Source organism: Neovison vison, chromosome 13, assembly GCF_020171115.1.
Source record: "Neovison vison isolate M4711 chromosome 13, ASM_NN_V1, whole genome shotgun sequence".
In the NCBI taxonomy this organism is placed as follows: Eukaryota; Metazoa; Chordata; class Mammalia; order Carnivora; family Mustelidae; genus Neogale; species Neogale vison.
Genome location: NC_058103.1, coordinates 17,927,890 through 17,941,670, shown reverse-complemented (window position 1 = coordinate 17,941,670; position 13,781 = coordinate 17,927,890). Strand labels below are relative to the sequence as shown.

Below are 13,781 nucleotides of genomic sequence, written 5' to 3'. Positions count from 1 at the left end.
TCATATGGACGGCGAAATTAACTAATTCTATATGAAGAGCAAAAAGGAGCACAAAGGGTGAGTTTAAAGTGAAAGTCTAATTTTAATGATGATTTTACAATGATCAGACTAAGTTGTAGTATTTCTGAAATCATTGAAGAAAAACTGGATCCATAGAAAATCTCAGAAATATGACTAAGAAATGGCAGTAAGTGGAAAATGTAAAGACTTGGATTCTAATCCCAACTTTGAGTTGAGTTTTCTTATGACTAGACAGATTGCTTAATCTTCTGTTTTTGGTGTTGTCATTTAGTCATGTGAAGAGGAAGAGTGAGAATCACTCGTAAAAGAAATGCTTTTCACTTTGTATTTTTTATCCTGGATATTTAAATGTAAATCCCTTTTGACAATATTCTTTCAAATAGTTTCCTTATTCTTTTTTATCTCAAAAACCATGCTGTTCTTTGCATCCTTTGGTGGAAAAAAAAACACCTGAAGAATTTGTGAATAATAGGATTATTTCTTACTTTTTTTTTAAAATTTATTTATTTGACAGAGATCACAAGCAGGCAGAGAGGCAGGCAGAGAGAGGGGGAAGCAGGCTCCCCGCCGAGCAGAGAGCCCCATGTGGGGCTCGATCCCAGGACCCTGAGATCATGACCTGAGCTGAAGACAGAGGCTTAACCCACTGAGCCACCCAGGCACCCCTATTTCTTACTTTTTTATTTCCTTTTTTTTTTAAAAAAAAGATTTTATTGATTTATTTGACACAGAGAGAGAGAGAGATCACAAGTAGGCAGAGCAGCAGGCAGAGAGAGGGGGGAAGCAGGTTCCCCACTGAGCAGAGAGTCCCATGTGGAGCTGGATCCCAGAACCCTGAGATCATGACCTGAGCCGAAAAGGCAGAGGCTTAACTCACTGAGCCACCCACTGCCCTTTTTAATCTCCTTTTTTTAAAAAAAGATTTTATTTTTCAGTAGTCTCTACACCAGTGTGGGGCTCAAACTCATAACCTCGAGACCAAGATTCATGCACTCCACTGACATAGTCAGCCAGGCACCCCGGAGTATCTCCTCTTTTTATTTTCCAGTACAGAGTACAGTCCTTGACATACAGAAATGAAATATTTGTTGAGAAGAATGAGATGATTATGCTGATTTTGAGCTCCTTTGTAGAAAGGATGTCTAAGGCTGGGATCCACTGTGTGTTTGTTGCAGGCCCCTCCCTTTACTATGACTTTATCTGCTAAGCATTGTAAGATTGTGGTTGATTTCAAGTCACCTGTCTAGTCCAGCTCTCCAGCTTCTCTAGCACTTGATAAGTGTCCTGTGCAGAAAACTGGCCTTGCATCTGGGGCTGTGCTAGAATTTAGTCTGTCACACCATCCTATAGAGCTGTCATAAGCTCCACTGGTTTTTCTTTCTCTTAGCAGATTTCTGCTTATGGCAAACCCAGTTATGGTCATTCATGCTCACGTTCTGCAAATACTACCAGGAGAGAAAATGACTAGCAATTTCAGCTCACTAAGGAAAGGTTCTTCCCTCTCTGGAATTTTAGTGTATCTTGCCCTCTTTGGTTTGCATGGACCTGCAGTTTAATAGTTTAAATAGTTTTAAAAACTATTTTTTGTCTTAACTAATCTATGTTGTTTTATCTAGTTGTTCTGTGAAATTGATGGCTTGCCTCTACCTATTAATTTTAACCTAGAAGCATTTATTTTTCTATTTTTTTGGTTTTTGTTGCTGTAAATAGGACATAAAAATAAAGTTGCTCACACAGTTTAGAGATGATTTCTCTACAGAAAGTCTGAAGGTAGACTGATCACACTTGGTAGGTAGATTATGAGCTATCTCATCCTCTTTGTTGTTCCTTAATCTTTTAGGATGTTTTTATTCACATCTCAGTCTCAACCCATCTCCATTGCAAGCCATGGGGAGAGAGAAGTGGAAGGAGAGCACTTGCTGTTTCAAGGCTGTAATCCAGCTCTGGTACCTGTCCCTTCTGCTCATTTCCTCTTTGGCCAGAATTTCATCACATGGCTATGCAGCCGCCGGAGAGATCGGGAGATGTAGACTGTAAGCCGGGTGTCCATGGACCCAGCTAAAACTGAGGTTCTATCACTAAAGGGAATATAGGGAGGGTGTCCATAGGGAGCCAGTTAGCCGTCTTTGTCATAGTATGGTGTGAGGAGAAGCTCTAACCAGTTTTTTTCCTAAACAGTCAATTTTCTTAAGCTCTTGTACTAAATAATCTATCATACCCCTTTGGTTTATGATTTTCAACCATGAAAGAGTCTTTATTAATGGTTATGAGCATGTTCTCTGTAGTTAGGCAAAGTTAGCAGACAGATGTTGTCTGAATTTTTACACTCTGAATATATATTTCCAGAAGTGTCCTCTTTTTTCCATAGGCAGCTTCTGAAAAGTAGGGAGTCCACATTTTTTCTTGCAGTCAGGATAAATTTCCTACTTTTGGTCAATTAGTATCTTCTGTGGAGTAGGCTGAAAAGTGCTTCTAAAGCTCGCTGGATAACAAACGTGTTTTGGCATTTTGATCTGTGGTTTTCTGTTGCCCTTTTTAAAAATACTAGTTCAGATTTTTTGTTTTCTTTTTTTGGTCTGTCTTCATGTGTATTAATGGGAACCTGAAAACTGTTTAGTTAGAGCAGGCAATGAGAATTTCATGTCCTTCAATACCTTGTAATTTTTTTCAGTTGATAGCAACAGAAACTGACCCTATCTAAACCAAAAGGTGATTTATTGCAAGAATGATAGGCATGCAAAAAATAAACAAAAGGAGGGAGTAGTTGGGTAGAACTGACGAATAACTCAGAAAAGTCAGGCAGGAAAAAGCACAGCACCTGGGACTTCAGTAGCAGGAGTTTACAGACCTTTTCTTGAGGATGTTGGAGGTCTAGTGCCCTTCACTCTCTTAACCTATTGAAATCTAAATCTAAATCCCGTTAGGTTCATTTTGGCATAGGTGCTTACCCCCATGCCAGTCAGTTAGGACCCAGGAACACGGTCCTGCTGCACAGATGTGGCCACCAGGGGCCTACCCCCATGTATCAGAGACCATCTGCAGAGAAGCAAAAGTGATGTGAACCATGTAGTCCCTCAGGCGCTGTCCACTCCAGAACCGCGTGGAGGGCATGGAGTTACAGAACAGGTCAGAGGTGGAAGAATGTTCGGACCCAGGTGTAGAATCTGGCAGAACTGCCCTGGTACTCCCATCTCCTGACCGCAGCATCCCCTGTTGCGCCACGATGCTTATCTGGAGGTCGGAAGGTGCTCCAGAGGAGATGTAGTGGCAGGGGAGGGCGGTGATTCCGGGGCACAGCCTTGCTGCCCAAGTGCACGAGGTGCCACTGAGCTGAAAACGTGCCAGGGCACGCACACGTGGCTGTCTCCGTTTCTGAGTTTTCAAAGAGGAAAATCACATAATGTCAAAACACGTTTGTTTCCCAGCGAGCTTTGGAAGCACTTCCAGCCCATCCACAGAAGATACTTACTGACCAAAAGTAGGGAATTTATCCCAATTGCAAGAAAAAATATGGACTCCCTAATTTTCAACAGTTGCCTGTGGAAAACTGAGGACACTTCTGGAAATATGTGTTCAGAGTGTGAATCCTCGTGTGACTGGTACAAAGCTCCAGACTCTTTTCTTCAGCATGTATGGTGTGCAGTAGGGAGAGGCTAGTACATTTCAGTAAAATTCCAAAGAAGGGCCATTTCAGCAGAACTAGTTTTAAGGAACAACAGAACATACTACTGGAAGTGAATGGGGTTTGTTTAGCAGAAAAGACATGGTGGCAGTCCTTTGATTGCCGAAGAATAATGGGTGTTCATATTGGATGTTAATTTTTTTTTTTTAATGTTCCAAACTATCTGCCAGGTGGGTGGGTTCTGTCATACTGTTGTCACATTCAGCAGGAATATATCTATTTGTTCAAATATCTATTTGTTCATATCTATTTGTTGCGTGCTTTTGTTTCCCACTAATTATTTCCCCATTTTTGCATCATTACATAGTTACCCTGTGTTCTTTCATGGGATTCTCGAAACTTCTGCTTAGGATCATTCGTTATACATCAGTGTACAGGGTAATCAAACCTTACCTTTTTCTCTGTTCTGAAACTAGAGAGATAGAATGCAACACATGAGCTAGGACTTTTTTTTTTCTATAAAGACATTATTAGGACCATTGGCAAAATTTAAGTGAAGTCTGTAGACTAGATATTAATTAGTATGTATTGGTTTCTTGATTTTGAAAACTGTTCTTTAGTTATGTAAGAGAATATCTTTTTTTTTTTTTTTAAAGATTTTATTTATTTATTTGACAGAGAGAAATCACAAGTAGACGGAAAGGCAGGCAGAGAGAGAGAGGGAAGCAGTCTCCCCGATGAGCAGAGAGCCAGATGCGGGACTCGATCCCAGGACCCTGAGATCACGACCCGAGCCGAAGGCAGCAGCTTAACCCACTGAGCCATAGAATATCTTTGTTTTTTAGAGAGACACACTAATGTATAAAGGTACATCATAACTGCACCTGCCTCAAATGGTTCATGCAGAAAATTCTCCATTGTTCTCTCTCTCTACACACACGATACCACACCACACAATTACTTTTTCCTGAACCAGTTGGGAGTAGGTTGTATACATTCTCTCCCTTTACCTTTGTGTTAGGCAGCTTGGGCTGCTCTAACGAAATACCACAGATGAGGTTGCTTAAACAACAGATGTTTGTCACGGTTCAGGAAGTCCAAGATCAGGTTTCTGGCAGACTGAGTTCTTGGTGAGGCATCTTCCTGACCTGCAGATAGCTTTCTCATAGTGTGTTCATGGGGCCATTCTTCAGTGGAGATCTCTGCCTTCCTTATAAGGGCACTAATTACATTATGATGCTAACCCTCATGACCTAATGTAACCCTCATTACCTCCCAAAGGCCCTATTTTGAAATGGCATCACACTGGAGCTTCAATATATGAATGAGGTAGCAGAGGGGGAGACAAACATTCAGCTTGTAACGTTCTGCCCTCCCTCTAAAATCATATTCCTGCCTGCAAGATACTTTTGTTCTGTCCCAGCAACCTCAAGAGTCTTAACTCATTCCAGCATTAACTTTAAGGTCCGTAGTCCAAATCATGTGATATGAGTGAAAGGCGAAATACAACTTATCCTAAGACAGTTCCTCTCCAGCTGTGAGCTCTTGAAGCATGTAAGTTACGTGCTTCAAAAATATGGTGGTGGGACAGGCAGAGGATCGACATTCCCATTCCAAAAGAGAGAAATCAGAAGGAAGAAAGGGGTGGTGGGTCCCAACCAAGTCCAAAATTTAGTAAGGCAAATTCCACGAGATCTTAAGGATCAAGAATAATCCTCTTTGGTTTGATTCTATGCCTCTGGACCCATTGAGATTGGGGTCACTCACCTCTACCCCCTATGCTTCAGGCTTCCTTTCCGAGGCACTTACCTATTGATTCTATCTGAAGTGATGGTTGCCTCACCTTTGAAACTGAGAAGGGTTCCCTGATGATCTTTAAACTGTCTTTGGAATTATTCTTTTCTTATCTTGAAAATAGCACAATTTCTGGCTCTGTGGTCCAGTCCTGTAGGATCTAAGAATTCCAAACACCTGTAGCACGTGGTTTCCAAGCATCAGATAGTTCCACAAAGCTTGTTATGAAATATGCCACAGTCTCCTGCTCTCTTCTCTTTTTTTCATCTCCTGTGTTTACCTCCACATTTTCAAATGCTTATTTTACTGCCTCTTGACTTTTCACAGTGAACATTATTTATTATTGCTTTATTACCATTAGGAGATTTGCGCTCCTTATCTAGGGGAGGATTCTTGTTGGAAAGACTCTGGCAGGAAGTTTGGTGTGACTGGAAGGATAATTGCGATGTGGAGAGGGTCTCCGTGGCAGGGAGACCAGACAAGAAAAGGAGGGTATTGCAGTGGTTCAACGAAGAAAGAGACACTGAGGGTTTTTTGGTTTTGTTTTTTTTTAAACTGAGGATAACATACATTCAGATAAGTGCGTAAAATATATCCTCCATGACATATACACTCCATGTGTGTACAGTGTCTCCAGGACCTCTCTCAAGATGTAGAACATTTCCAGCCTCCTTAAAATTCCCTGGTGTCCCACAAGAAGGTCTTGAACTAAGGCACAAAAATTCATTACTGGTTCTAGAATGAAGTCTGAAAATGAGGTGGAGCTAAAGATGACTCCAAACTTGGGAGACTGGGTGGACTGGGTGGTGATGCTACCAGCCGGGTGGGTGACAGAGGAGGATAATCTGATTTCAGTTGAGGGAGGAGTGAAGGTGGTGAGAGAGGTTCAGCTTTAGACCGGTTGAGTTGGGATGTCCATGTGGAACTTACAGGTGGCAAGTGGAAATGTACATTTGGAGTTCTGGGGGAAATTTGGAATTGACATGGAGATTTGTGCATACTTACCAGCGTTTACAGTCTGTTTGAGATCTAGCCGGTAGATGAGAATTCTCTGGAGAGGCTGTAGATAGAGACCTCAGGTTATCATGAGAGGCATATGTTGCTTTTATTAACTCTGTTTTAGCCCAAAAGTGAATAAAATCAGTGAGAAAATTGTTTAAACATTTTTAAAATAACTTTTTAAAAAGATCTATTTATTTATTTGAGAGAGAGAAAGAGAGAGAGCATTAGAGGGAAGAAGGTCAGAGGGAGAAGCAAACTCCCCATGGAGCTGGGAGCCATGACCCTAGCTGAAGGCAGTTGCTTAACCAACTGAGCCACCCGGGCGCCCTCAGTTTAAACATTTCTTACGAAAATTCAGTAATGTGTACTCTGTTAAAAATGAAAAATCAGATTGGTTCAGAGGTTTTATTTATTTATTAAGATTTTATTTATTTATTTGACAGACAGAGACCACAAGTAGGCAGAGAGGTAGGCAGAGAGAGAGGGGGAGGCAGGCTCCCTGCCGAGCAGAGAGCCCAATGTGGGGCTCGATCCCAGGACCCCTGGGATCACAACCTGAGCCGAAGGCAGAGGCTTTAACCCACTGAGCCACCCAGGCGCCCCGGTTCAGAGGTTTTTAAATAGGAAGTAGGCGTTTTGCCTCTATCCCACTCCCCACTTCAATTTCTGTGTCTCCTTCCAGGTGATTTTAGTGCATGTATATTGTTTATGGTTTCTCTTGATTATACCTTTCCATTACTGCTTTGGTTAAGAGTCTTTTTTCAGCTGTTTAATGAGTATAATTGATGGCCTTCAGGCATGTGAACAAAATGGGTTATTGGTTTGTTTTTTTTTCCCCTCTCCTCTTCTTGTAATGTATTTTATGATAATGTGCTTATGATTTTGACCGAAAAAAAAATTTCTTCTTTGGCCTTTTTTTCTTTTGCATTTTATTGAAAAAAATATGTTACTTTTCAAGCAAACATATCTTGGTTTTCTTTGGAGTCCTTAAATCTTCCCTTGATTAATAATACTAGCATTGTTACACTCTTACCTGTTTAATGTGAGCAGACTGACAACTTTTTTTTTTAACCCCTGGAGGGAGTAATATAATTTTTTTTTATTGTCTTGTTGAAAGTATAATTCTCGTTAGAATGAATGAAAGGCCTCTTAAGAGCCCTCTTGCTTAGTGGATCCAGAATATAAAATACCCTGGAAGAGTTTGTAGCCCATGTTTTGTTCAGTGTGAATTTGACCTCCAATGTAGTTGAGACTAAGGTATTAGATGTGGGATCTGGAAAGGTCCTAATACGAATTGTGTAATTACTGTAACTTGTTTAAAGCCCTCTGGTACTTACTGTCGAAAGAGCAAAAAGCATAATGTGTATTTTCATTCATTCAACAAATGCTTATTGAGCTCCTGTAAGGTGCCACTTTCTCTAATATTGATAGTAATAAAAGGAACCATTGCTGAGTACTTACTATTTGTTAGCACTTAATACATGTTCTCCTGAGTGCGATGTGCCATAATGAGCAAAATAAGCCTGGTGCTTTCCCTTATGGAACATGATACATGTATAAGATGGTGGTAATACTACCTTTTTTTTTTTTTCCCATTTTTTATTTAAATTCAATTAGCCAGCATATAGTACATCTTTAGTTTCAGATGTAGTAATACTACTGGATTTCAATCATGTCAAAAATAAAATTTGGCATCAGTAATTGAAGAGTAGGTGATTTTTTCCTCTAATTTCTAAGATTCTGTCAACTTTCAGAGGTTTGCATATCACTTGGCCTGTACATTCTCACCCTGAATGATCATGTTTTGAGTGACTTTTTTCTAAAAGTTACTTAATAGCTGAATCTCAGTTCCTTAAAATGCAGTTAATTTAAAGTGGCATTGTGATAGAATCACAGTATGTAAAAGCAAACTCATGATTTAACTTCTTCCTTCCTAGACAGTCCAGCCAACTGCATGAATGTACATGGTCGTGCTGGTTTGGGTGTGTCTCAGATCAAGGAGATATCTTTTAAAGAGATCCACCCACAGCATTCCTGACAGACAAATCTGTCAAACATTTGTTAGAGACTTAGGAGCTCTGAAAATTGCCTTACTTTTTACTAGTATGTTCTATTGAGAGAAAACAGTTCCAGAGTTAAGGAGAGTTGGGTACTGGTATTAAATACAGTGTTCTTTTATATACTTTTTTTTTCTTTTAAGATTTTATTTATTTGTCAGAGAGCACAAGCAGGGGGAGCAGCAGGCAGAGGGAGAAGCAGGGTCCCTCCTGAGCAAGGAGCCTGACAGGGAACTTGATCCCAGGACCCTGGGATCACGACCTGAGCTGAAGGTAGACAATTAACTGCCTGAGCCACCCAGGTGTTCCTAGATACAGTTTTTTAAAGAGATAATCAGAATATTATTTTGGGGGGCACATGGGTGACTCAGTGGGTTAAAGCCTCTGCCTTCAGCTCAAGTCATGACCCCCAGGGTCCTGGGATCCAGCCCCGCTTTGGGCTCTGCTCAGCAGGGAGCCTGCTTCCCTCTCTTTCTCTGCCTGCCTCTCTGCCTACTTGTGATCTCTGTCCATCAAATAAATAAATAAAGCCTTTAAAAAAAAGAATATTATTTTTGTTGTGTCTTAAGTATTTTTGATTTGCTTTGTCCAGCTTAATAACTTATTTATATGCTGTATTAATTTTTAAACAATCTCTTCAGTTATTGGCTTTCTTCTAGCTATTCTGTTCTAAATACATTTCAACCTTGTTCCTGCATAAAAGTTTAAGTAGTAAACATTGACACAGACTTCCACCTCTTTGAGGAAGAGATTGATGAAGATGCATATCAGTTTTACATATGGTTTTCCGAAGTTCTTTAGGCCATCCAACTGAAGCGGTGCCACCAGATTCCAAGTATCATGCCTTTCTGAAAGGCCTTTCCCTTGTCTAGAACAACTGTTTCTTTTCCAGCTGTTCTAACTTGCAGCATACAGATAGTTTTCCCAAAAGAATATTATTGGGATATAATATTCTAAAATATATTTAATCCTTGGATCAAGTTGCCTGAGAGGCCAAGAAAGAATCTTTTATTCTTTCATAAAAATAGGGGTTTTTCGTAATTCTAGTACAGTGTGCAGTTGAAAATATGTTCCTGCTGAATAGTGAATGAGCATCCTTACTGCAGTTGGCTGTTTCAAACTTAAGGTTAAAGTTAACACACAGACGTCTCTGATGAGATTTTTCCATAAAAGATTTCCATTAAGATTGGCCAAAGTGTAAAGAGCTTTGAGCTCTGAGATCAAAAGTGCAATAGCTTGGTATCTGTATTAAAATTCAAGTATTCCAAAGGATGAAACCAGGGATAATCTTAAAGTGGAAATGGATACTTTGGTCAAGCTGAAGGGGGACAGAAACTTTTTTTTTTTAAGATTCTATTTATTTATTTGACAGAGAGAGAGAGAGAGAGAGATCACAAGTAGAGACAAAGAGACAGGCAGAGGGGGGGGGAAGCAGGCTCCCCATTGAGAAGAGAGCCCAACACCCAACTGGATCCCAGGACCCTGAGATTGTGACCTGAGTGGAAGGCAGAGGCTTAACCCACTGAGCCCCGCAGATCCCCCAGTTACTGATCACTCTTAACTGTTTTTCCCCTTGTGTTGCATTCCACTTTCTACTTCTGTATAGTACTAGACACTTTTATATAAGCATTTTACTTTTGTGCATACTTTATTTGCATTACCTCGACAAAAGCTGTTAATAAACCATGGGTTTTTACAGGGGCCTAGTGCTGGCCCTTATTTGGAATACAGCAGCTGGTGGCTTTAAGACTATTGAGCAGGGGGGATAAAAGACCGTATAGCAGGAAAACATAAATATTTTAGTTTGCTCTGGGACTGATTTACTTTGAATACTTCATTTGTAAGCTAAAATGCTATTTTTCAGGATAGGCTTTTTCTTTGTTGATTCGTTTTTTTATCTGCTTTTTTAGAACAAAGGAAATTATACACGATCCAACCAAAGTATTTTAAGATCTAGTTAAAAAATCAAATAATGATAGAAATGAGTGTTAAGCATTGTTCTTAGGCAGTTACTTCTCTGTTTGTTTTTTTTTCTTTGCTGTTTATCTAAAGTATATATAACATATAATGTTTTTGTTGAAAAAAATTATGCCCTGCTAGGTCTTAGTGGATTTTTTTTACTATTAGAGAATTCTGAAGTTATGCAAATCTGTAAGGAATTAGATTTTAGGTGGTAATCTTTTTCTTGGGATCGAAATAAATGTCTTTAACCTCTGTTTTAGATCCATCATGTTACACAAAATGGAGGACTTTACAAAAGACCATTTAATGAAGCTTTTGAAGAAACACCAATGCTGGTTGCTGTGCTTACTTATGTGGGATATGGTGTACTCACTCTCTTTGGATACCTTCGAGATTTCTTGAGGCATTGGAGAATTGAAAAGTGTCATCATGCAACAGAAAGAAAAGAACAACAGGTAATTGTTAAAAGTCTTTGTATGGAAACCTTTTATAGACATCCTAGTATTCTCGCTCATTTTTTTCTTTAGAAATTTGGATACATGTGGGGCACCTGGGTGGCTCAGTGGGTTAAGCCTCTACCGTCTGCCCAAGTCATGATCCTGGGGTCCTGGGATTGAGCCCCACTCTGGGCTCCCTCTCAGCAGGAGCCTGCTTCTCCCTCTCCCTCTGCTGCTCTCCCTGCTTGTGTGTGTGCTTTCTCTCTCTCTGTCAAATAAATAAATAAAATCTTTAAAAAAAAAAAAAAGGAAATTTATATACACATTAAAATAAAAATATTCTAGATGCAGTTAAATGAAAGTATTTCACAAAGAAAGTGGAAAACAAGGTTAAGGCATGGAGAAATCAAAGCATTTAACATATTTCTTTTTTTATTTTTTAAAGGTTTTTTTATTTGAGAGAGAGTACACGTGCCTATGTGCTGGTTGGGGAGGGGCAGAGGGAGAGAATCTCAAGCAGACTCCCTGCAGGGTATTGAGCAGGTTGCTGGGCTGGGCTCAACCCTGGACCCTGAGATCCTGACATGAGTGGAAACCAAGAGTTGGATGCTCAACCGACTGATCCACCTACGCACTCCACATTCAACAGATCTAATTTAATGAGCACAAGAATTGATTCCTGTTTGCTGAATGAGAAAGCTAAAATTCACAAGTTAAAAATTTAACATTTCCTGAGTTGCTTAGTGTCAGAGCTGGTACATAGACATGGGTCTGTAAAAATGCCAGAAGCCATGTTCTTTATGTTGATGGTGTTGTGCTGTATCTCAAGTTGTATCTCCAGTCTTCTGAGAAGACAAAGAAGTTCTGGAGGACTCATGATGTGTTTTCTCATAGGCACATTATATGTAGGTGTTTGGCTCACAGATAGCTCCTTTTCCCAAACAAGCCTAAAAACAGAATGTGGCTGAGCTACTCTGTTCACGGTTAAAAAAACAAAAAAGGCAATCTTGTTTTAGTAATTGTAAATAGAGATGATATTGATTGTCCCTGGGGGGAAGATCTCACTTCGCTTTCCTCCATATACTCTTCGTCCCTCTAGAGTTCTGCACAGGCTACATGTATTGCCTATTCTCAAAGATAAATAAAATTAGAATGAAATGCCGGTTTTTCTAAAAACAAACTGTTTGTTCTTGGCATGTGAAGTATGGAGAGGTTGTCCTCTAGCCCAAAGAATATGCTAGATTAGAGAAGGGCTTCCGAAGTTAGATTTTTTTGGTCATCATACCTCTCAATTTTTGTGGGTATTAGAAGAGAGAGGTAGATATGGTGGCAGCAAAGTTACCATTGAGAGAGGAGCCATTAGATACTGGGAAGGGGTGGTGGTCCTGTGGGGGGAAGGGCAGAGGAGCATCTAGAAACATGGGGAAAGAAAGGATCAAAACCAGTCAGTACGGGGATTGAAGATTCTGGTCCTGGGAGAGCCCAGGATCCAGGCTTTCTTTCCTCTCATTTCAGCCATTCTGCACCCTTCCTAGCTTCAGCACCACGAGCTGGTCCTCCTTCTCATTGCCCTGAAATGCCTACAGATTCATTTCATGAAAAAGGTATTTCTTGAATACCTAATGCCAGCAAAGCCCTGTATTCAGAGTTTGGTCCAGTAGGCCAACTAGTTTTGATCATTGAAAACCAGAACACATTCTTAAATTTTTTTGATTCTTCTTTTTTTCTGCCTCTGTACTTCCCAAATAGACTTTGGGGCTAGAGTGCATGGCCAGTATGTTGATTTTGTACGTGGCTCAGGTGGGGCCTGCTGGCTGTGGGTTAGAGCTTCTTGTGTACTTACGGGCTTGTCCAGTATTTCAGTCACTTATTTACAGCCTGATATCTTCCTATCAGACTGAGTTGTTGGTGGTTGTGACGAATGGGAGCTAAAGTTTTATTCCCATATTCAAAAAAACCCTTTACAGGGGCCTCTCCTACTGTGGGCACCCTGTAGAGATCTGCTAAGTAACATGCGAAGGTGGAGGTCAGGGGTGCTGACTGATGGGGAGAGTGGTCCTGGCTGAGGGAATGGTGTAGGCAAAGGCATGAAGGATGTTTGGGAGAACCTGGAATGTGGATGTATGAGGGATTGGGTTGTGAATGTCAAGCGAACTTCGGTAGGCAGTGAGGAATCTGGGTAGTTTTTGAACAGGGGTGTGACAGGAGAGTTTGCACAGCTGGTATTTTGTCAAAGTGTGATGAAGAATGAATGAAACAATGGAGTTGCATCCAGATTACTTTGTGAAAGAGTACATGATGTTTGGAACTTGTCTCATGTGCCAGAGGGTGAATTGGCTCCTGAGTATTATGGTGGCCTGTGTGTGCTTGACCTTGGTATTAAAGTATTAGAACACATAGATTTCATTCTTTGGTAGTTTCTGATTTTGTTGAGGAAACAAAGTCTTCCAATCCAGCAGGTCTTTGTAAAGCCCTATACAGATAAGTAGTGTTTGAATTGTATGTAGATGTAGAACAAAAAAATAACTGAGTAGCATTGAGTTAATCAGGAAATAATTCTTGGAGGAAGAAGTAATAGGAGGAAATATGTGGGACAGTGGTGGGGGGCATTTGCAATTTGAAGGACTATGCTAATTTATTCAAATTCATTTCAATGGGATTTTCACAGTAGATAACATTAACAGTTAAACCAGCTGAATTCTGCCATTTTCTTACAAAAATTCAGCTTTTGGACGGAAGGAAGATCATTCAGCCTTATGGTATAGCATGTTTGTTTTCTGATTCTGGATTAGATGTAGTGAGAGGGATATGCAAATTTCAAAGTGTTACACTAGAAGAGATTAGGGAAAGTGCTTGGTTGGATCATAAAATGCAAATATAATGTTG

General features: G+C 40.2%; 1 protein-coding gene across 1 annotated transcript in view; it reads left to right on the top strand.

The window, feature by feature from the left end:
* The window catches only part of SPTLC2 (serine palmitoyltransferase long chain base subunit 2), a 110,944-nt gene that overhangs the window by 16,815 nt on the left and 80,348 nt on the right, over positions 1 to 13,781 (top strand). The window contains exon 2 of the mRNA XM_044231324.1: positions 10,719 to 10,913. Within this exon, the coding sequence (XP_044087259.1) occupies positions 10,719 to 10,913 (195 nt within the window). The remainder of the gene's footprint in view (positions 1 to 10,718; positions 10,914 to 13,781) is intronic.